Here is a 22,122-nt window from a genome sequence, read left to right as displayed (position 1 = left end):
ATAAACATGAAACTCATTTTACTAGTGCTAATTATCTTGAAACAGAAAAAATGCTGTCTGAGGATATCTATGTCCCCAAAAAGTGCTTTATTCATTACATTTCAACTTCTGGATAGGACTGTATTGAAAGATATATATGTAGAACCTAACTGAAATTTAATAAAACTGGAAAAAGAATGACCAAAAACATTGCTACATTCAACATAGAGACCAAATTATACTGAAATAGTTATACAAAATATTTTTAAAAACTTGTAAGGCCCTTCAGTTAATTCTTACCATTTGTCTTATCTATGACTCCCAAAGTTTTTGTGGAAGAAGAATAAAGAAGAAATATTGATGTATAGCCATTTTTTTGCTACTTTGAGTAAACCCATACAAATATCTTAGAAAGGCAAAATAAGAAAAACACACCCAACCAAGACAATGACATTTAAACACAAAATACAAATCCAAACAGCATAAAATTTAAATATATGTAACAGGAACTCAAGTAAACCAATCTGACATAGGTTAACAACTTCATTGGCTCCATCTAATAGTCTAAACCCCTCACATGGAAACACATGTGAAAACTTGGCAGGATTGGGGTCATCCTCATTTTGGAAGGAATAGTATTCCAAAGAGTAGGCACTGGACCAAAAGAACACATTTTCTGGGTATGGAAAGATGGCATTACATAACCAATGGGACCCTCAGCATGTCTTCCCTGCCAAGCCAAATGGGATGGACAGAACCAACTAGAGAGAGGCAGTCTTGAAAGTAACCCAGCTCAATGACAAAATCCTTTCATAGGAGACAACCACACCTTGAACTGTAGAATCCATGGAGCTTTCTGCAAGCAAACAACAAACTCAGAGAGTACCAAGGATTCCACAGTTCCATCCTGAGCTACCTTTATTCTCTTCCATTGGCATCTTGAATTGTATCCAGAAGCATATTGGCAGCCAGTGCAGCTCACAGAACTGAGGTGCAACGTGAGAGAATTAAGGGCAGCCCCAGTTAGAGCATATTGCAATTATGTATTATAATCCATTTAGGAGATGATCAAGGCATGAGTGATTGTGAGCAATGCCCATTTGTCCAGGAAATGGATTATATACAGATTCTTGGGAAATTATTAATGATATCCTATTTTTATTATCATTTTATTATCAATCCAATGTTGTGTAGTAACTAATCAATTAAAGCTTCCAGCTCTCATTATATCTCTGCTATTACTATCAGGGATAAAACTTTCCTATATTTCAGTGGTTTAACTACTAATTTATTACCACCCAGAGTCACCATGTAGCCGCCCAGATTCACCTTATAAGGGAGATAGGTGGCATAGAAATTTAATAAATATTAAATAAATAAAATATTACTCTAAAACCACAATACTTACTTTCACGAGTCACTTGCATTCATGTCTAAAGGTACATCATAGGTTTTCCTGACTGCTTTCTCTTTTTCTCCTAACTCATTTCAAGTTAGCCATTTATAAGACTTAGGTGCTATATTGATTTATTGATGTTACTCAGCAATCTCTAATTTATTGGTCTTTCAACACTTTTGCAGTTTGATGAATATAGGTAAGGCACCTTTACACATTTTTCATCCTCTGATATTTATGCCCTTGATTTACTGCCTTATTTTATTTTATTTTCATTTTCATTGATTTTTGAAGTCATTTAACAACCACTTGGACCCTTGATGTTAAGTGAAGCAAACAGTTGCTTAGCAATAACATTAGTAACAATAGACTTGATAAATGATGGTATAAAAAGGTTAATAAGTATAGTTGCATAACTGTACCTTAGGTTTGGGCACAAAAGAATAGAATAAACCATTATTTGCTCATCTAAGCCAGTGGAATGATTGCTGAAAACTGCAAGTTTTTCAGAAGTTCATGCTTGACAAATGAAGAGCGTTTTGTTGGCAAATCAGGATTTTATAGATACCTTGATACCTCTACATCAAATCAGTTAATTGTTAGAATGTTATTTTTTTGAAACAAGGAAAAAAGTATTTCTCTTAAATGCTGGAAGGTCTATAATATTCCACTGGAAGTAGATTTCATAAATTTGAATATATAAACTTTTCTGCTCAAATATACTTATGAAGTGAAGAGTCTATAGAAAGTTTTGCTGCAGACAAAGTACCATACTAATTAAAATTTCTGTTTGGCCTACAGTATATGTATGTATTCTTTGAATGCATATGTAAGCATTTAAGGAATACATTCTTATCAATCCAATTCCCAAAATGATTGTATGACCCAGCTGCAATAGTGCCTTAGTGCATCAACTTGTAATTTCCATAATGAATATTCTGAATATTCCTTGTGACCAGTTCCTAGTAATAATCTGTTATAGGCAGTCCTTGACTTACAACTATAATTAGGAGCAGAATCTCAGTCATTGTGCAAAGCTGTCATTAAGTGAGATGTCCACGTGACCACTTCACTTTACGACTGCAACCCTGAAGATCCAAAGTTTGTTTCTGCAACCTGCTGTGGGATTTCCCCTGCCCTCCACATGTGGGAGAGAACTCCTCCTGTGGGCTGCAGAAATGAAGCTTGGATCTTGAAGATCTGACCTTCATTCCTCTAGCTTGACAAAGAATTTCCCCTGTGCACAAAGGAAAGGAAAAAGCAGCTTTCCTGCTAGCTTCCTCATTGACTTTTTGGGGAAGCCATCAAAGAAGACTGCAAATGGTAATCACATGATTGCAGGGCATATGGCAAACAGCTTAAGTGCGAAGAAGCTGTCAAACACCAAGATCATGATCAGATGACCGTGAGAAAGAGATGGTGACTTTTTCAAGATCATAAAGCACTTTTCTGACTTCCAAAATGCCAGTCATTAAGTTGAGGATAACCTGTATTATAAATTTACATGCCATTTCAATTGTCTTATATGATTGTTTTTCTCTATTCAAAACCCCTACACAATTCTTGTTGAACAGATTACATTTAGATACAGAGCTTCACTATTTATGAAAACACTCCTTATTGTATTAAGGCAATTTCAATTTTGGAAACATGGCAATTTGGCAAAGAGCTTGGAGATCTTCTATAATCTGTTCAACAAGAATAGTCACATAGGGATTTTGATTCAATGTGCAAGAACTTTTGTGATTATGGGAAGAAATCTGGACTTAAGGCAATAGGAAGTGAAAAAAAGCAGGCATGTATAGACAGAATAGCATGAACTTCAAATCATGTTTAAGTAAACAAATATGACAAGCACTAAGCTTGTTCAAAAATGCATATAGCACAACTATCCCATCCAAATATATCTTACTTTGCTCTTTTGGCCATTTCATTGCCATCCCATCGTGGACTATAGGGATAGTTTTTCTGGGCTTGAGAATATAGTTCTCCACTATTCGTAAAATGATAGACAGACTGAAATGTCAATGTTGGCTGATCTCGAGGAAAGTACAGTGGCAAGTCAACTACAAAGAAAAAAGAAAAAAATACATTAGCGATTTGTTTTCTTTCTTGATTTCTATCATCTTATATTAACAATATGCATGAAAACTTGTATGTTAAAATATTTTAAAATTTAATAGATGCTTAAAGGATGCTCAATTTACAGGCCTTTCAATTTTTGTAAAAATATTCAATCATATTTTTGCCAGATTTGTAGCACAAAAATGAAATGGACAGATCAATGTGAAGGTATCATTTTAATAGAGATCTGTTTAAATTTTAAATGTTTTTGAAACACGCTAAGCATACTACAACAAAATAAACCACAGATTAAAAGGTAACTAGACAATATGATTTGCTGTCTGCATTATGTAAAAAAAAACCATAGCTGGTGATAGAGATGAGCCTACCATCTTAAAGATAGGAACTGCTTGGGTTTTTTATATCAGATGGGCCTGAAGTATTGTATTTTTAGCTTTTGTACATGTCCACCAAGCATGGTATAATGTCCCTTCACATTGTTCATATTTCTAAAATACTTCTCAAATGCCTTAGCATATTCTAGATAATTTCTCCAGACTACAGAGCTACTTTCTGAGAGATAAATAAATCCAGCCCTTCCCAGTCATTATACCTCTATACTTCAACAACAATGGGCTATTCAGCTACAGTTCTTACTCATTCTCCTTGCATATTCAGTTTCTTTACAGGGCTACAAGGTTATCTTCATCACTTTATTGTATATGGCAGGTAATTTTTTATTATTATTACTTTTTGTTGGTGTTCCTGGAACAGATGATCAAAGTTATGTTAATAAAACATTCTGAGTTAATTTAGAATGCTGGTGCATAACATTAAACCAACCTTAGGTTTACATAATTATCATTACTGTATTCGGTTATTATAGATAAGGCTTTTTTGAAATAAGGGAGACAAATTATTTTGTTCAGATTTGAATGAATTTTCCCAAGAAATATTTGATGTGAACTGAAAACAACATATCAACCTAATTTTTTATTTTCTTTATAATTAATTTCTGAATTCACTGTTGTAATACCCAGTCTGAATATGTTAATATGATGACAACCTATAATCGTCTTCTATTCAGTGAAAAATTTTTTTTTATAAAGCCTTAGGTAGTGTTTTTTTTTACATTTGTGTGGCCCATGAGACATCTGTTCTAATATAACACTGCAAATAATGAAATCTTAAAAACAAAATCTTGGATCTATAGAAATTGGAGATTAGGTTCCAGAACGTATGACTCTCGTCTTCCTTCCACAAGCACTTTTTCTCTCTTTCTTCTGTTGTGGTTGTCTGTGTGGCATAAGATGTCTCTGGGTCTGTCCAATTAAGAGGTTCCATGTTACTTTCCTGCAACAGTTGATTGATAACAGAAGGATTCACTTTACTCACAGCTAGCCTGTCATACTAACTTGTCTACTCTAAGTTCTTTTACAATTTTGGAGAAGAGGCTTCTTGATTACGTGACTGGACACTACTGCTATCCATAGACTGATTGCATAATGCTCAATTAGCACAAATGTTCAATGAGCAGCTAGCGTTTGGCAGCAAAATTAAGAACTGGCTGAGAGTAGTATACAGTACTGATGTCCGGTGGCACAAGTGAATGGCTCACCCATCCAGAGCTGTACAGAGACCCCAGTATATGTGGCATGATCAATTTGATCAGCCAAACAACCACTTGGAAGAAGACAGCCAGCTGTTGTGAGGAATATGGAACTCCACAACTGGCAAGTTCAACCATGACCAAGTGAAAAGATCTACAGCTTACAATCACATGGAAGCCCACAAGTCAATGATATCCATGGTGGTGGTGATGGTGGAGGAGGAGGATCAACAGCAGTAAATATAGGCATACAGAGGCATACAATCGTCAAACTGTTAGCCTGACCAAGCTGGATGAGTCATGGACAGGTCATGCCCAACCCAGCTCTGCAATGGGAAAAATGTTGCGATACATCATGTGATGGCAATGTGACACAGCGAGTTTGACACCCGTGATCTAGTCCTAACCCATAAAAAGCAGTTGTAAAAAAAAAAAATCCTCTCTACCATTTTCTACCAAAAAGAGCCAAATCAATAGTTAGGAAAAAACATTTATAGATCAAAGTCTTACATTATCAGTTGTGGATAGATAAAACAACAGATAATGACACTATACATGAGATCAACCTGCTTGGCAGCAGGTAGGGGAGAGGGAGAAGGCAAAAAAGGAGATAAATAATATTAAAAATTCAGACCCACAATTTATAATGGGAACTCAAGAATTCCAATATTAAGAAATTTATTGGCAAAGATAGTTGTCACAAATCTTTGTAGGTTCTGCCAGGTTCCGATAGACATTTTGCATTTTATCTTTATCTTTTATCTATGCCAGCATTTACTTTCCATAAATATGACTATATTTTTCTTTCAAGTTCAGGATTACAGCATGCTATGCAACAAAGTTATTTCCATATAGCTCAGAAATGTAATTTTAACTCAAAAACATATTCATAGGTGGTTACACTAAAAGATAATGTGACTTGATAAATTTATTCAATAATCATGTATATATATAACAAATATTTTGTTGGTCTATATGCACATAAAACCATGGAAAATGTATCCTTTTTTTTTGAGACTTGATAAATAAATTCTACTACTAATTTATATTTGGGAACTTAAGAATCAAATTCTAATATGGATGGAATTAGCTGATGTAAAATTTAAAATTCTAATTAAACATATGAAGTGTAAATGCATTTGGTTAAGCACAAACTCCATCTGGTTAAACACAAAATTACATGGCTGAAATTGTTTTAAGAAGGAAAAGCAAAAAAAAAAAAAAAAAAGTGCAATAGTAAGCTATTTGGGAATTAGAGTAGTGTCCTGAAATGGATTTCCTGATGGCAGATTAAGGTCCAGCTTCAAAAGAAAAAAGATCATAATTTCAAGAAGGAAAGGAAATAAAAAACTTTACAAATCAGCATAGAAAAGTTTAAAATGTGAACTCTTTAATACTTATTGGTCATTTTGAAATATAGCACCATGCATACAAATAAAATAAAAGTCTAAGAATGCTCTAATCAATACATACATACATCAATACATTTTTGCATATCTGTAAATATTTATTAAAATAATTTAAAATAAATCCCATTTTCAGTTTCATCATTTTACAATGTCTTGATCCAAAGTTGCTTTTCCTTGAAATGAGCAGACATTGTTAAAGTTCAGTTAGATCACGGGTGTCAAACTTGCATCATCACAGTGGCATCACATAACATATCGGGACTTTTTCCCCTTTCACTAAACTGGGAGAGGGCATGGCCAGTGCATGACGCATTCGGCCCTCAGGCCACAAGTTTGACAGCCCTGAGTTAGATGAATGTATATAATGTGTATATATAGCAGAAAAGATCTTTAATCATTAGGATCAATTGTTGGAGCTATATGGGCCAGAGATCTATCAGTAAGGCGGTAAACATATGTTTTTAAATCCTTTAGTATAATATAAAACAATAAGAAATAATTCCATCTGACACTGTTAGATGATAGGTTGTACCTCTGCAGAAGTTACGAGAGGTGGCTGACACTTGGAATTACCCTTGTGTTAGCATCCACCATAACACCATGATGGACATTATTATCCAACTCGGCTAGGGGACAGAAATGACAATTAAAAATTTAGATTAAAATACCTACTGTTTCATTCTTGGCCAATGAATGACATAATGATGCCATTATCTAAGTGATTTATCATTTAGCAATTTGCTTTTGTAGCATTCTTTGAAAGTCTAAAAAGCAAATCTAAAAGATCTGTTCTGCTCTCTGGGGTCAACACAACCTCCTAAAACTAGTTATAGTTTTGAGGTTAGGACTTACTTTGTTTTTTGCCCTTTGTAATTAAAGTTCATAATTTCTTTTACGTGTTTTCTTGTTTTTTAAAAAAATATTTTTCTAATACACTGTATATTTCTTAAAAGGCAGATGAATAACTACATATAACTCATATAAAATAGTGAAGTAGAATAATAAAACTTCAGTAAAGGTGAGTTAATATCTGTGGTGTTATTTTCATTTTTTTTACTGAAGAATCTCCGTTTTCTTGATTTTTAAGTATCTGACCAACTTAAGGTATTAATAACATGTTTTAAAAACTTTTGTTCAAAAAGTCAAAAGCTTTCTTTTAAAAGCTTTGTTTTTTAAAAGCTGTAAGTACATAACATTGAAGTCAAGTTTAAAAGCACAATAGAGACAAGACTGTTAATTCATAGAAGCTTTCATTTGCTATGATTAGCCTTTGAACAATTGTGGCAATTTTCTGCATAGAGGAACTATTTCAAAGACAAAGGAACTGGGAAGAAAGTCTTCCAGTTAACAGGACATTGTAAGAATTCAATTATGGGTAGGTATGGATAGTTAAGTGGACACAATTCAGTTGTTTCTTCCCTACTACCTCCCTCCACAACTCACCCACTCTCAGGAGTGCCTACAAGATATGATAAAAATAGATAAACATCATATTGCCACAACCGTGTAATCAAAACACCAGATTTATTTTTTCGTATGTTGCATATGCAATTAATATAAGGAACAGGAATAGTAGAGCTTTTAATGGCCATGTTCACTTTTTAAAACACCATCTCCATGACTATCCCTGTATATGCTATGATGTTTCTGCTCACTTGCCCCGGGCACTTTGCATTTCTACCACCTTTTCTGAGGACTTCGCTTCTCCTGACTTTAAACCAAGGATGACTATTTCTCTTCTTAGTTCCAAATGTTATTTTTCAGTTTTTTTCCTCTTGCCTCATTAATTAAAATGTACTTAAAATATGCCTAGTATTTATTTCAAATATTTGCCAGAAATCTGTGGTTGCTGGAATTCAGCATGTTATAAATATGATAATTAAATATATAAATGAATAAATAACTTAATTTATACAAGCATCTATCCTTTGAATAATTCAAGATGGTATATACTGTATGTATGTATGTATGTATGTATGTATGTATGTATGTATGTATGTATGTATATGTATACTCATACACACCATCTTGAATTTGATATATCCACAGACATATATATCCAGCTTTCATTTATTCTAATAACCTACAATATAGGCTCTGTTACAGTACTAGATCACTGACTGAATTTGGATCTCTTGTAAACATCATCATTCAAATTTATCAAGCTTTATCAAGTACATAAGCAAAAAAACCCCAGGTCCCTCCCAAAATTTCAACACAAGGAGGAGCAGAGGAAAAAAATGCAGGGGGAAAGGCTTGATGTCGCAGTGATACGGATGGACAATCTTGGGGCTCCAAGACTGCCGCCGAATTCTGGCCGCTGGGTGGTCCAGTCTGGACCTAAACTGTCCCGAAGAGACGGTCACAGGAAGGAGCACATCCTGTCGAGCTAGGAGAAATCTGCAAAGTCTCTGGTGATCCAGGAAAAGCCCCTTTTGCCGGCGGCTAAGAGGCAGCCATAAGGTTGCTGAAACTGCAGACAGCTCCGTAATGCAAAGGGCAGGAGAGAAGCGTGTTGTTTTGATGTGAGTTTTACATTTTTTTTCTATTTGAGAGAACACCCTAAGTGAAGAGAATTAAGTTAAAAAGAAGACTGATGAGAGAGTAAGTGGCGAACCTAATGCATAGTTAAAATGAATGTTTCCTCTTTTTTTCCCTCCTTTTACTGCCGGAAGCTTGACTGGACTTTCAATGTAGCTCATTTTTAAGCGGATCTTTCTTTCTTTTTTTTTCTTTCCATTTGGACTCTTTGGATAATAAAGTCGTATTATTTAAGAACTTCCCCTTTTTCTAATTTTGTTTAAAGTATTATCGTATTTTTTCCTTATTTGAATTTTTTTAAAGAATGGATAACACTAAAGAATTCTAGATTACTGACAATAGAAGGCCATGATTTATTGTTGGGATGGCATGCTTTTCTATGGTATAAGGGAACTAAAATGCAGGGGTATTTTAGAAGACAATATTTAAGGGAGGCATTGCTATTAAATTGGGAAAGGCTCAAAAGGCAATATTATTTAAAAATTCCAGTCTGGCTACCAACTAAGCTTTTCATATTCAATAATATACAAAAAGGAACAAACAGTTAGATATGGTGAAATATTGAATGCAGAGGGTGAACTTAGATCTATGCAAGAATTGGAACAGGAAGGAATAAGGATAAATTGGTTTCCATATGTGCAAATACAATCTAGATATGACAAAGATTGTAAAGAGGAAGGTGTTTATGATAAAATGAGTGAGTTAGACAAAATTTTGACAGGTAATGATGAAAAAGTAATCAAAAAACTATATGGACACTTACTAGAGGTTAAACTAGAGGAACAAGTCAAAGAACCTATGATAGCTTGGGGGGGAAATTTTGGGCATGGGATTGAATTAGAGAAGTGGCAGAAATTGTGGTCTCAAAATTATAAAATGACAATGTCAACAGCATATAAAGAAAATTTGTATAAGATGTTTTACAGGTGGCATCTACCCCCCGACAAGAATAGCAAGAATGTTCAAGAACAAATCCGAAAAGTGTTGGAAATGTCATCAGACACCGGGTTCAATATTATCATATGTTGTGGACTTGCATAGAAGCTAAAAGATATTGGACTAAAATCCACACGTGGCTGGAGAAAATGACACAAAAACACATAGACTTTAAACCAGATATTTTTTTATTGGGAATTATACCAGAAATATATAACAGAGATTTGAAATATCTGATTGTAAATGTTTTAACAGCAGCTAGAATTGTATTTGCAAAAAATTGGAAGAATGAGAAAATACCAATGCAGGAGGAAGTTATTCGAAAAATAATGGCATGTGCTGAAATGAGTAAATTGACATTTTAAATTAGAGAACAAGAAGATGAACAATTTTACAAGGTATGGGATTTGTTTTATCAATGGTTAGATAAAAAAATTATGGTAATGAAAAATGTTGGAAAACTTCTTACATATTTAAGAACGATAGAATGATATATTTGATATCACAAAGGTTTAGTATTGCTAAATAGACTTAACATGAGGCAATGGAAAGGTGTTGTATGTATGATTTTAATATCTAGAATATTTTGTTTAAAATGATGGAATAACAATTGGAGCTGAACAATTGATGTATAATGATGCTATATATATGAATCCAATACCTAGAATATTTTGTTTAAAATGAAGGAAGAACAATTACAGTGGAACAATTTGATATACAACGATAATAATGTATTTATGTTTACCTAATGGACAATTTGTGATTTTCTATATAATTGTAAGTGGCGATAATGGAAAGGATGCACAAAAATTTGTGACCAAACGACACGAAACAGTTTAAGGTTGTATGTTTTTATGTTTTGTTTGTTTTTTGTTTGTTTAAAAAAAAATTAAAAAAAAATTAAAAAAAGGAAAGAAATGCAAAATAGAGAGGTTTATGTAACACCCCCCCCCCCAAGCAGCTTTTGTTTCATGCACACATGTTTTGGGTGAGGAATTTAGCAAAGGTTAAGAAGAGAAATGATTGCATATATTTTTTTTAAAAAAGATGAGAATAATTTCTTTATGGGAATTTGGAGTAGCAAGGTAGAAAAGATAGAGCTATTAAATAGAGAGAATGCTTCAGCAGTAAAAGTCACAGTGTGAAAAAATAAGAATGGGTTCAGGTTTAAAGTTCAAAGAAAAGAATTTGTGACAGACATAAAAGGCGTTAAACAACCAGGACAACTTTAAGGAAAACGTATTTTGATTTGAATTGAGTGAATATATTTAAGCAAAAGAAATATAGATAAACTGAGGAGATTGAGATTTAAAAAAATGTTTCTGATCAAACATGCTGAGACCTGCATGAAAAAGTACTTCAATCATTTATATAAGCTTCCATGCAGAATGCACATGAAAATGGGACTGTTGAACTTTACTAAATCATCTGCAAATTTTATTAATCCGATAGATTAAAAACACTGCTTCAGCAAATCTGTCCAAAACTGGAAATGCTATTTCCAAACCAATATTGACTCATAGGTATTTCTGCAGACAATAGATGAGTGACTCACATCTGTAAATTCCTGGAAGTTCCAATAGACCCTTTGCTTAGTCATCTATTAAGGGATGCTCAATTTGTTAGCTTTGCAAGCCGCGATAAAGTATTCTATCTGCATATCGGCTGAAAACAAAATCCAAATAACCCAAATCTAGAGTATAAAAATAACCTCACATTATGTGAGTCACCTCACCAACAGGTTTACACAAGTCCTGTGCCGGACCGTGATATCTCATCAGAAAAGCTTATTTATTGCAATTCTAAGAATTAAAGGAAAAAGACAGGTTTTAAGGAATAGAATGCTTTTCTGGGAGTATTTTCTGCAAATCAATCATACTTAGCATTTCTCAACAGTTAATTTTAGGACCCATCTTTCTTCTATATTAATCCTTCCAATTGCTACAAAGTTTAAACAGATTATATATAAACAATAGTCTCTGCTATATGAACTGGAAAATGATTATTGTATATCATAAAAATATGCAATCTACTATGGAAATAGCAAAGACCAACAATATTGTAGGAATTTATTAAAATTTCATGTTAATTTCATTTCTGATAAAAATAATTCTTAAAACACTACTAGAAAATGTTAAAAGCATTTTCAATTATGCAGTTATCAGGAAGGGAAAGGAAGGAGAGGGGAAATAGAATAACTATTTCACACAGAGAGGAAGACATCTGTTCTAACAAATTCAGTATCCATTATCTGAAATGTCCAGCTCATTTTCAAGCAGTAATACCAGTCAATGAAATAGTAATTACAAGAGAAACCATTCCAAAGATAAGAATTTTAGTCTATCCTTCCTTTATTAGTCTAGGATCTTCAGTGGCAAGAAAACCTACTCTTGTCTTCTTGTTAGACTAGCAAACTAAGTCAAAATATTTCTCCTTTTTCTTTTTTTATCCTCACCCTACAAGGCATGTCAATAATTTGACTAATAACTTATCAACAAGAATCCCCCCCCCTTTCCTGTGCAAATTATAATTCACAAATTTAATCTTGAGGGTTTCACTCATGGAACTGACAATGCTGTAACCACAATCATCTAGCACAACTATTTCAAGTTGCAAAAGAACTACTAAACCATAGACAAAGACGGCTGTGGAAAACAAAGTAAACTGCCTGCCATGACAATGTTTCTAGACTATTGTGTAGATAAAATAGTTTCCTTCAGCTCTGTCTGGGACTTCATTATAGTAGTTTTGGAAATATAGGATAAAATATTTATATAGTTGGCTTGACCATCCTGGCTAACTGAAAAAGTCAAGACAAATCAAGAGAATGCTAACCAGGAAAGAGTCATGCTAGATGGAAACATTTAGGTAAGAATTACTCAGTTTATCCTACCATGATTCTTGATAAATTTTCAATCTGCCTTCCTTGAACTAGATAGGGAAGTATGAGGAAGAAAGGGCTTTGTGGATTTAAGTGGATAAGGATAAATCTTTTCATTCAACTTTAGTCCTAAATTATAACAGATAAAGTGTCATTAACCTGACAAACAAAACACAATCAACTCATATGAAATCAAACATAGCTATAGTGACATATATTTTAAACTAAATTGATTTATTCTGGAATGTTTAACATGGAGTTACTGTTGAATCTTTGGAAACTACTAAAAGTTCAACTATAGTAGCAGGAATACATTAAAACTTATTAAAACAAAATGAGTTATCTTGGTAACCAAATGCAAATTGTTTCATACTCTCTTTTTCTAATATGGTTTATTTTTTACTTCAGAATCTAGCCTACTAGATCTGGCATTTTTTGATGGTCTTCTATCCAACTATTAACCAGGCCCAACTTTGCCAACTTAATTTTGGGTATATGACTTTTGCTGATATTGCACATTAACTCTGAAGACTTGTAACAAAAGAGTTACCCAGATTCAAATAAATTAATCTCTAAGCAATATTTATATGTATATTATATTATGAGGAATGGTCATTATTTTTCTTTTGTATATTGATTTTATATATACACTCCAAAAGCAGATGAATCATGATTTACAATAAATACACTAAAATAAAATACATTCACAATATTTTGTTCAACTCATAGATCTAATATATTTCAAAAAGAACTGAAAACATTCTTCTAGTATTTACGCTGTGCGTCCAAAATTATTTTCTTCTACTTTTATAAATAGTGATTAGTACTTAAGATCCTACATATAGTATTATCTTGAAACAGAGTTCATAGAGGTTTGAAAAAAAACCACTAATATTCATTTGGTATAGAAGGCTTTCATTCCAACATTGTGGCATTATTGTCTTTGCTACCATTAGATGTACTCAAAACATATTTTCACAGTTGCAATTCAAATTTGAAACAACAAAAATGAGAAGAAATGTGCTTGTTATTACTGCAATTTTCTTCTACAGCAGGGCTACATATTTCAAAGTATGACTATTACATATAGAGGCAATTACTCATCAAACCACAATTCTGTAAGATCTGCTTATAATATTTTTTCTTATATTTTAATTTTTTATGGCTGCATACCTAATAATAATTTGAGAGTAAGCCCTGTTGCAATAAGTAATACAACAAAGAACAACCTGACCAGTTGCTGAGGTGAGAAACAAAGGGAGACATATTTATGGGCTTCTAGAGACAAATGTACTCCTCTTTGTATAAAAGATGATATTTGAGAACTTTTTTAAAATCCAGGAGTATTTTCTGGGTAAATAAAAGAAAAGCAGAATTCATTTAGACCTAATTATAGCTATACAGAAAAGGAATACGTAAGTCATGAGGAACCTATGCTATTCTAGATAAAGAATATATCTTGGCCTATGTATTTTGCTTCTCACATTTGAAATGTTTACCAGCAAAACTGAGACATAATCCTTTTTTATCAATGTTGTCCTACAACTGTTGTGCGAGCATGTGTGTACCTCTAAGTCAGTCTTGACTCATGGTGAGGATCTGCAGTTTTCCTGGCAAGATTTAAAAAATGGTTTGCCATTGCCTCTTCCCTAATGGTGAGAGGGAGAAGGAGGGAGGGAGAGAGAGAGAGGGGGGGGGAGGGGGAGAGGGAGAGAGAGTGGCCTAAATTCACCCAATTGACTTTGTACCTAAGGTAGGTTTTTCTCCTGGTTTCTATCCTGCTTCTTCCCCCCAACACCCTCCCCCCCATGCATCATTTTATTTGTAAATTAATTTTATTTACTATTTGTCTGACTGATCACCCTACCAACAGTTGGCCTTACTATTTATCTTTACCCTTTGGTTCACAAATTCTAAACTAGCTGGTGAAGACAGGAAAGACAGAAATGTTATATAAACATGGAAGAGATGTCTCTAATTTCCTCTCCTATTCCGGTTTCCCAGCCTTTTTTACTCCACAGGTCACATATTGCTGACTCTTGCCAGTTCCACCCTTCACAACAAATGCTGAGGAACACTGAGAACTGTTCTCTAGGATGAACTTCAGGTCAGATTCCCCATCTCTGGATTAAGTTAAAAATTTGATTTCCTTTCAGCTGAAAGAAGTCAAAAGGACATACACCTTTAATGTAAGGTTAATGGGAAATCTCTCCCATTATAATAAATAGTACCTATTTCATAGAATTTTGAGGCTGATGGGAGCACTGTAACATTTTTCTATGTTTATGAAAATCACATTGTGAAAGAAAACCGCTACTGAAACATATAAAAGCTGGAGATATATGTATTAATGCTTCACATCAGGAGACAGAACCTTCATAAAATAATTAACTATTTAAGATGCTAATTACATAACTAGTTCTCCCCACTTCTCCCCCACTCTTTTGGAGTGTGGTTTTTACAAGTGATAAAAGTTGCTCCAGCTCTTGTGTATCATTTACTTCAGTTGCTTTCTATGAAAAACCTTAAGACAAATTGGACTGATATGCTGTACTTGGACAGATTGAACAAGAAATACAGGTAGTACTCGATTTATGACCACAACATTAAGCCCAACATTTCTGTTGCTCTTTGAGACATTTGTTAAGTGAATTCTGTTCAATTTTAGGATGTTTTTTTGCCCCTCAAGTGTTAGGTGAATCACTGCATGGTTGTTAAGTGAATCTGGCTTCCTCATTCCTTTGCTCCAAAAGTGATCACATGACCCCGGGACATTGCAACCATCATAAATATGAGTCAGTTGTCAAGCATCTGGATTTTGATCAGATGACCATGGGGATGCTGCAAGTGTTTAAAGTGTGAAAATCTGTCACTTTTTTCAGACCCTCTGGAATCACATTTTGTTTGCCACCTCCAGAGCCTTCCCCACTGGCAGCACCCACTCCAGCCCATCTGTACCAGCTAACTGTGCAAACCTCCCCACCATACCCCACCTGGCAGCAGCCACTTACCTGCCTGCTGTCCTGCTTGCAAGGAGCCTGGATCTTGCAATTTCCTGCCTGCTTCCCCAGTAACTTTGGTTATTTGAAGCTGGCAGGAAGATGTGAGAAGGCGTCTCTTAACAATGGCAATGGGGTCTGCAGGAATGATGCAGTCACAGGATGTTGCACTTTATGACTGCATTACTTAGTGATGGGAATTCTGGTCCCAATTACTGTCATTAACCGAAACTACCTATATAGCCTGTAGAAGTATAAAACTATTAGATTTTAAGTAAAATTGTATATGTGGGGCAGTGGATGAGGTTGGGGCCCAGTAAAATGGTATGTTGATATGGTAGAGAGAGTTACTCCAGGCAGTGTGAATTTATATTGTGATTGTGTGGTCTTTTCTGCTCTTGTTATTATCTTGTGATATCCATTATTGAAAACTATAATTAGTTATACATATATTTTAGACATGCATTAAAAGCTGTTTTTAGTGCTCCTTTTATTAAGCGATTTCATGGCATATTGAGGCTTTTAACATAATTTAAAACATAACATAAATCTATATCCCTAGCTATTTTGGACCTATTAGAAAATGTGCCAAAGGAACCCATTAATAAAATAATCATATAATGCTCATTATATAATAGAAAATATATTAAATTTGGAACTGCAGAAATGAATTTGGATCATGAGCTCAAAGAACATTCCCATAGAAAAATGCAAACATACGTGCTTACAAACTTTGGAAGGCCTAAAAAGTGAGTTAACATACAGTTGTTAACTCTTGTGAATAGCCAGTTTGACATCATTGAAGACAAATGAACCAATTCTACTGAATTCTATTCATTAGAGATACAGGCATGCCTGTTGTCTAAAAATATGTAAGAGTGTTGCCTCTTCCTACAGAGAAGGATCAGCTTACAAAGTTTTGTCCCTAAACTCAACCATGTTGCTGTTTCTGCGCACTTCCTATACTCTTTATATAATTTTGGGCACAGAGTTACAGACAACTAGTAGAAACTGTCACAACGTGGTGATTGCAGCCTACTGTGGTGTCTGCTGCTGTTCTCTTCTTTAAGGCTTCTTCCTTTTTTGACCCCAAAAACGAAAAAGTGACTGCAGCTAATATAATGACACATAAGCAAATGCAGTAAGACCAAGCAAGAAATAAGAAAATATTGCTATCAAATGTAGCTATAGTAGTAACGCCTTCACCATCTCGAAACAGCGTATAATAACCAGTAATCGTTATATATCTAGCATCTTTTGCTAGAAATCTTGCAATTTTGCTATACATCATATGGTTATTTACTTTTAATGACTTTTATTTCATCGTCTTTGAAGTTTCAAGGGCTCTTCCCTAGTTCCCCTTTCTTTCTACTGTACTAGTTTCTATGGCAACCTTTCTTAACCATGATTATATTGGCATCCGTGTATGTTTCACTACAGAGACTAATTGTGCCGTGATGAACACGTAAAAAAAAACCTGCATTAAACTTCTAAAGGATGAGCATAATCAGTTATGAAATTTGCATTTGTGAAGACTTCAATAGAATACAGTCTACAGAGACGTGAGAAACGAAATGCATGAGCCAGCAGTGTGCAGCAGCTGTCAAAAAAGCCAACACAGTTCTAGGCTGCATAAATAGAGGGATAGAATCAAGATCACGTGAAGTGTTAATACCACTTTATAATGCCTTGGTAAGGCCACACTTGGAATAATGCATTCAGTTTTGGTCGCCACGATGTAGAAAAGATGTGGAGACTCTAGAAAGAGTGCAGAGAAGAGCAATAAAGATGATTAGGGGACTGGAGACTAAAACATATGAAGAACAGTTGCAGGAAATGGGTATGTCTAGTTTAAGAAAAATAAGGACTAGGGGAGACATGATAGCAGCGTTCCAATATCTCAGGGGTTGCCACAAAGAAAAGGGGGTCAAACTATTCTCCAAGGCACCTGAGGGCAGAACAAGAAGCAATGGGTGGAAACTAATCAAGGAGAGAAGCAACTTAGAACTGAGGAGAAATTTCCTGTCAGTTAGAACAATTAATCAATGGAACAGCTTGCCTCCAGAAGTTGTGAATGCCCCAACACCGGAAGTCTTTAAGAAGATGTTGGATAGCCATCTGTCTGAAACGGTATAGGGTTTTCTGCCTAGGCAGGGGGGTTGACTAGAAGACCTCCAAGGTCCCTTCCAACTCCACTATTGTATTGTAAATGGGTGTTGGTATGCTACAAATATGTGAAGGAGTCATTCAGCGGAAGCTATAATTGAACAAAAAATAGGTTTTAGGATTCCTTCCACTAAGAACAGCTGTGGAAAACTAACTGCTAACAAGGAAATCACTTTAAATTTACTCCAGAAGTTATTTGTTTGTATACCATGTTCCCCTGAAAATAATATTTTCTTTTGGGCTTGAAAATATGCTCTCGGGCTTATTTTCATGGAGGTCTTGTTTTTTTTTAAGTGGAGGATAGATAGATAGATAGATAGATAGATAGATACACACACACACACACACACACACACACACACACACACAGACATACAGACAGTTTATGTATGTGTGTGACTACATGCAGATTTTAGTATGCTGCTTTCTCTGTGCTTAAATTTATAACAAGATGGGTTGATTTTTTTTTGTAATGAACCTATTAAATAGGTATGTATCTATTTGTAATGTATCTATTGGGGTTGTACACATTGTTCAGAATGTGTAGGGAAGATCATTCAGAAAATCACACCAAACCAAACTGAAATAGAGCAAAAAAAAAAAAGTTTTGGAACATTACCCTGTACATGACTAAAACAGTCCAAAACACTCTCAGAAAGATGGATTAGAATGACTATTCTATTTATAGGACAACACAAATGGGTTTGGCTCTTCAAAGAAGCCGGGATTTGTGGACGAATGTTTATGAAAATCAGCTTTATACTGAAAGTTATATACTCATATATTGTACCATTGTTCTGCATATGAACCAGATGACTAGCTCTTACAGATTCTGCTGAAATCAAGATATTCATCAAATAATAAAGATATTCATCAAATAATAAAAAAACACAAGTGAACCAAGCATAATTTGTTAAATATTTTCCCATGAAAGTGAATGTTTGCATTAGCATTCAGAAATTTATAAGAAATTCTTGACTCAGTGACATTAATACAATTGTTTTCTCAACTAGAACATTACTTTGAAAATTATTGTTAGGTTAATAATTTACACACAGTTCACTTCAACTACAGAATGGATAAAACAGTATGATATTATATGAAATTTCCACATTCCATTACCACATTCATTATAAAAACCATGTATGATTTATGTTAATTCCATAATTAAATTTAAATCAGATTAACAGCTAGAAGAGGAAATGTAAGAAACATGTCCTGATAGAATAAACCCTTTTTGAAGAATGTTTTTATTACTAGAGCCCATAATAAAACTATGCTACAACTGTCAGCCATAATTGACTAAATTTTATTTTTCTCCATCATACAAAACATTCAAGCTATCCAGAGAGAACTGCAATGAGTCTTTTAACTTTTAGGGTACCATAAGCAGGGAATTACACAAAACTATTAACAAATACGGACTGAATGCTAGTGAACTTCAAGAACAGCCAAATTCTTTTGTATGATTGGTTCAAGCCATATGCCCTAGAACAACATTCTTTCGAAGAGACTAGCTGGTATTCAGAGACCATTATTAATTAACAGAAAGTGGTCACGTAGTGTGATTCCAACTGTCGTCCATCCTTTGAAAAATCTGTGGTGCTCAGCAGCAGCAATCGGCAGTGGTGACAATCCCCACTGCCTAGAACAGCTGACTGGTGGTATTCTAGGAGGCTGATCCAACTGCCAATCAACTGCTTGGTAGCGAAGGCTCCATTTTTCCCTGCCGGCAGCAGGAGATCAGCTCAGTTGACCGATGGTGGGCACAACAGAGTGGAGCCCTGTCAAGCCACATGCTGGGGCTGCAATAACGTGCTGAAGCTGTTTGCTGTTTACTGCAAGGACGCTAGCCACATGAATACCGGATGGATGCTGGGAGGCATAGGCAAATTGTCCCCCCCCCCTTGTTTTCCTCCTCTAAAGCTAATGTGCATCTTATGGTCCGGTGCATCTTATAGCGTGAAAAAGACGGTATATGTTTCAGTGGTTTCATTTGCATTATTTTTCATAACTCAGTATAGTTTCCCTTGGGTTATTCAACAAAGCTAGTAATGCATCAGCTAGTTGGAGTAAATTAATTAGTGGCAACAATTCAATTGTAATAATTTCTCTCAATAAGTAACTTTAGAATTAATTAAATAGAAAGACAAAATATTATTTAGATTTTAAAAACATGGATAATTAAATTCTGATTGTTTACTTTCCTGGAGCACAGTAATTTCAAGTTTAATGAGAAACTATTTGAATGTTTTCAAAATTCAAAATTCTTTATGCAGAAATAAACTACTATGTATAGAATTTTTTTTTTCTGCATTGCTATATAAATAAAAGAAAATCCCAGCTAAGAAACCTGGAAGATAAGGACAGATTCAGTCAATCTCTTGAAGATATACTAACTAAAGAGTTGGCTGACTATAAACTGCGCTAATAAGTCTCAAGTGTGCTTCCTTTCTCCTAATTCATTTTTATTAGAAAGGACAACTCTGGACGTTTTTGGTCCTAATATTCCAAATTCTAGAAGTGAACTTTTAAAAGAAGTTTATACACTATGGTATATGGTAAGGAAAATCTAATCGTCTGCTTTCTGAAGCAACAAAGACAAAAAGTAGATGAGCTAGATCAGGGATGGGCACTTAGTTTTGCAGGGACCCACCTGAGAAACTGGGACTGTTGTGGAGTCCCTCCTTCCCGCCACAAACTGGAGAAGCTAAAGGGCTGGAGGTGACCCAGGGGCCATAAAATATGCAGGTTTGAACTAGAATAAGAGTTATTACTGCTCATAAATTCAAATAATAAATTGTTGCATTTGAACAATTTGTATAATGGGAATTAGGATTATAAACTATGTAGAAGAATTTTGACAGTAATAAAGAAGAACAGTAATCCTCTGTTACAAAATTATCTTGTAAAACATACTTTGCTGAAAGCATATTCTCAATAAGCTTCAATACTGGTACTGGAAACAATTAACATATAAAACACTGCCAATGAATATGGTGATCTCCAAGACTATAAGGATTCAAGTCTCAGTGGAAAACCTCATCTATCACAGAATCATTTGCTACCTGATACTGTATTTCAGGACTATTTAGCTCAGAGGTGGTATTCAGCCAGTAGCGAAAATTTTGAGTAGTTTGGAGAACCGGCAAATAGACTAGCCCCGCCCCCACTGCCTCCCAGCTTATCTTCTTTTGTTGCCCTGAACAGGAGAATGGAGCTGGAAAGCAGGTTAGTGGAGTGGGAAGGGAATGGGGATTTTGCAGTAACTTTCCTCTGCCACACCCACAAAGCCATGCCAGACCCACAAAGCCAGACCCAGAGAACCGATAGTAAAATATTTTGAATCCCACCACTGATTTAGCTGCACTATTGCAGGCACTTTAATTTACAGATCTACTAAGGTTTGAAACCTTTCCGTAAGAATTTACTTATGAACAGGAAATGAAACTATTCAAAATTATTCCAAACTACAGTACCATGACAGTTATTGACTAATAGGATTTATGTGGTATACTATTGACAAAGAACTCAAAGCGACTCACAACTTTGAAAAATAAATAATTAGGATAAACAAGTGTCTCACATTGATAAGAAACCTGGGAGAAAATAAACAATGCAGGCCAGTTAGGAGACACCTTCTTCTAATGATGGTCTTCTTGATGTCATTGGTACCACTGATGCAGATAAGAAGGCAGAAAGGATTTGAAGACCAGAGGCAGAGCAATTGTTACAGGAGAGTATAGCTATTTGCATACATTTATTTATTTAATACAATTAAGATTATAAAATAACTCTGGGTGGTGTGTGTGGGTGTGTGTCTGTATGTATTAAAACAAGTATTTTTTAAAAAAATCATAAGCATCCAGAAGACAAACTCTCTATAACAATAACAATTTGTACAGTGTCTCAACCACCAAGTTACTCAAGGCTCTGAAGAGCAGCTAAGATTGCAATGACTTTTTGAACATCCTCAGGGTATGAGCTATAAAGATCTTGGAAGGGATAGTCCAGAGTTGCAACTCAGAAGGCTAATTTTCTATGTTCCATTAGATGATACTGAATGAAAAAGGTGTTGGACTTCTCACGCATAACAACATCTCAGAGATAATGTCTAAACATCAGGGTATATATATAAGTTC

The 22,122-nt window shown here is 34.6% G+C and overlaps 1 protein-coding gene across 1 annotated transcript in view; it reads right to left on the bottom strand.

The window, feature by feature from the left end:
- BABAM2 (BRISC and BRCA1 A complex member 2) overlaps positions 1-22,122 on the bottom strand; it is a 149,515-nt gene that overhangs the window by 24,885 nt on the left and 102,508 nt on the right. The window contains 1 exon segment of the mRNA XM_032217020.1: positions 3,288-3,441. Within this exon segment, the coding sequence (XP_032072911.1) occupies positions 3,288-3,441 (154 nt within the window).

The sequence above is a fragment of the Thamnophis elegans genome, chromosome 4 (genome assembly GCF_009769535.1).
Source record: "Thamnophis elegans isolate rThaEle1 chromosome 4, rThaEle1.pri, whole genome shotgun sequence".
Taxonomy (NCBI): domain Eukaryota; kingdom Metazoa; phylum Chordata; class Lepidosauria; order Squamata; family Colubridae; genus Thamnophis; species Thamnophis elegans.
Note: the sequence above shows the minus strand (reverse complement) of the source record. Positions and strands in the feature narration are given on the sequence as shown.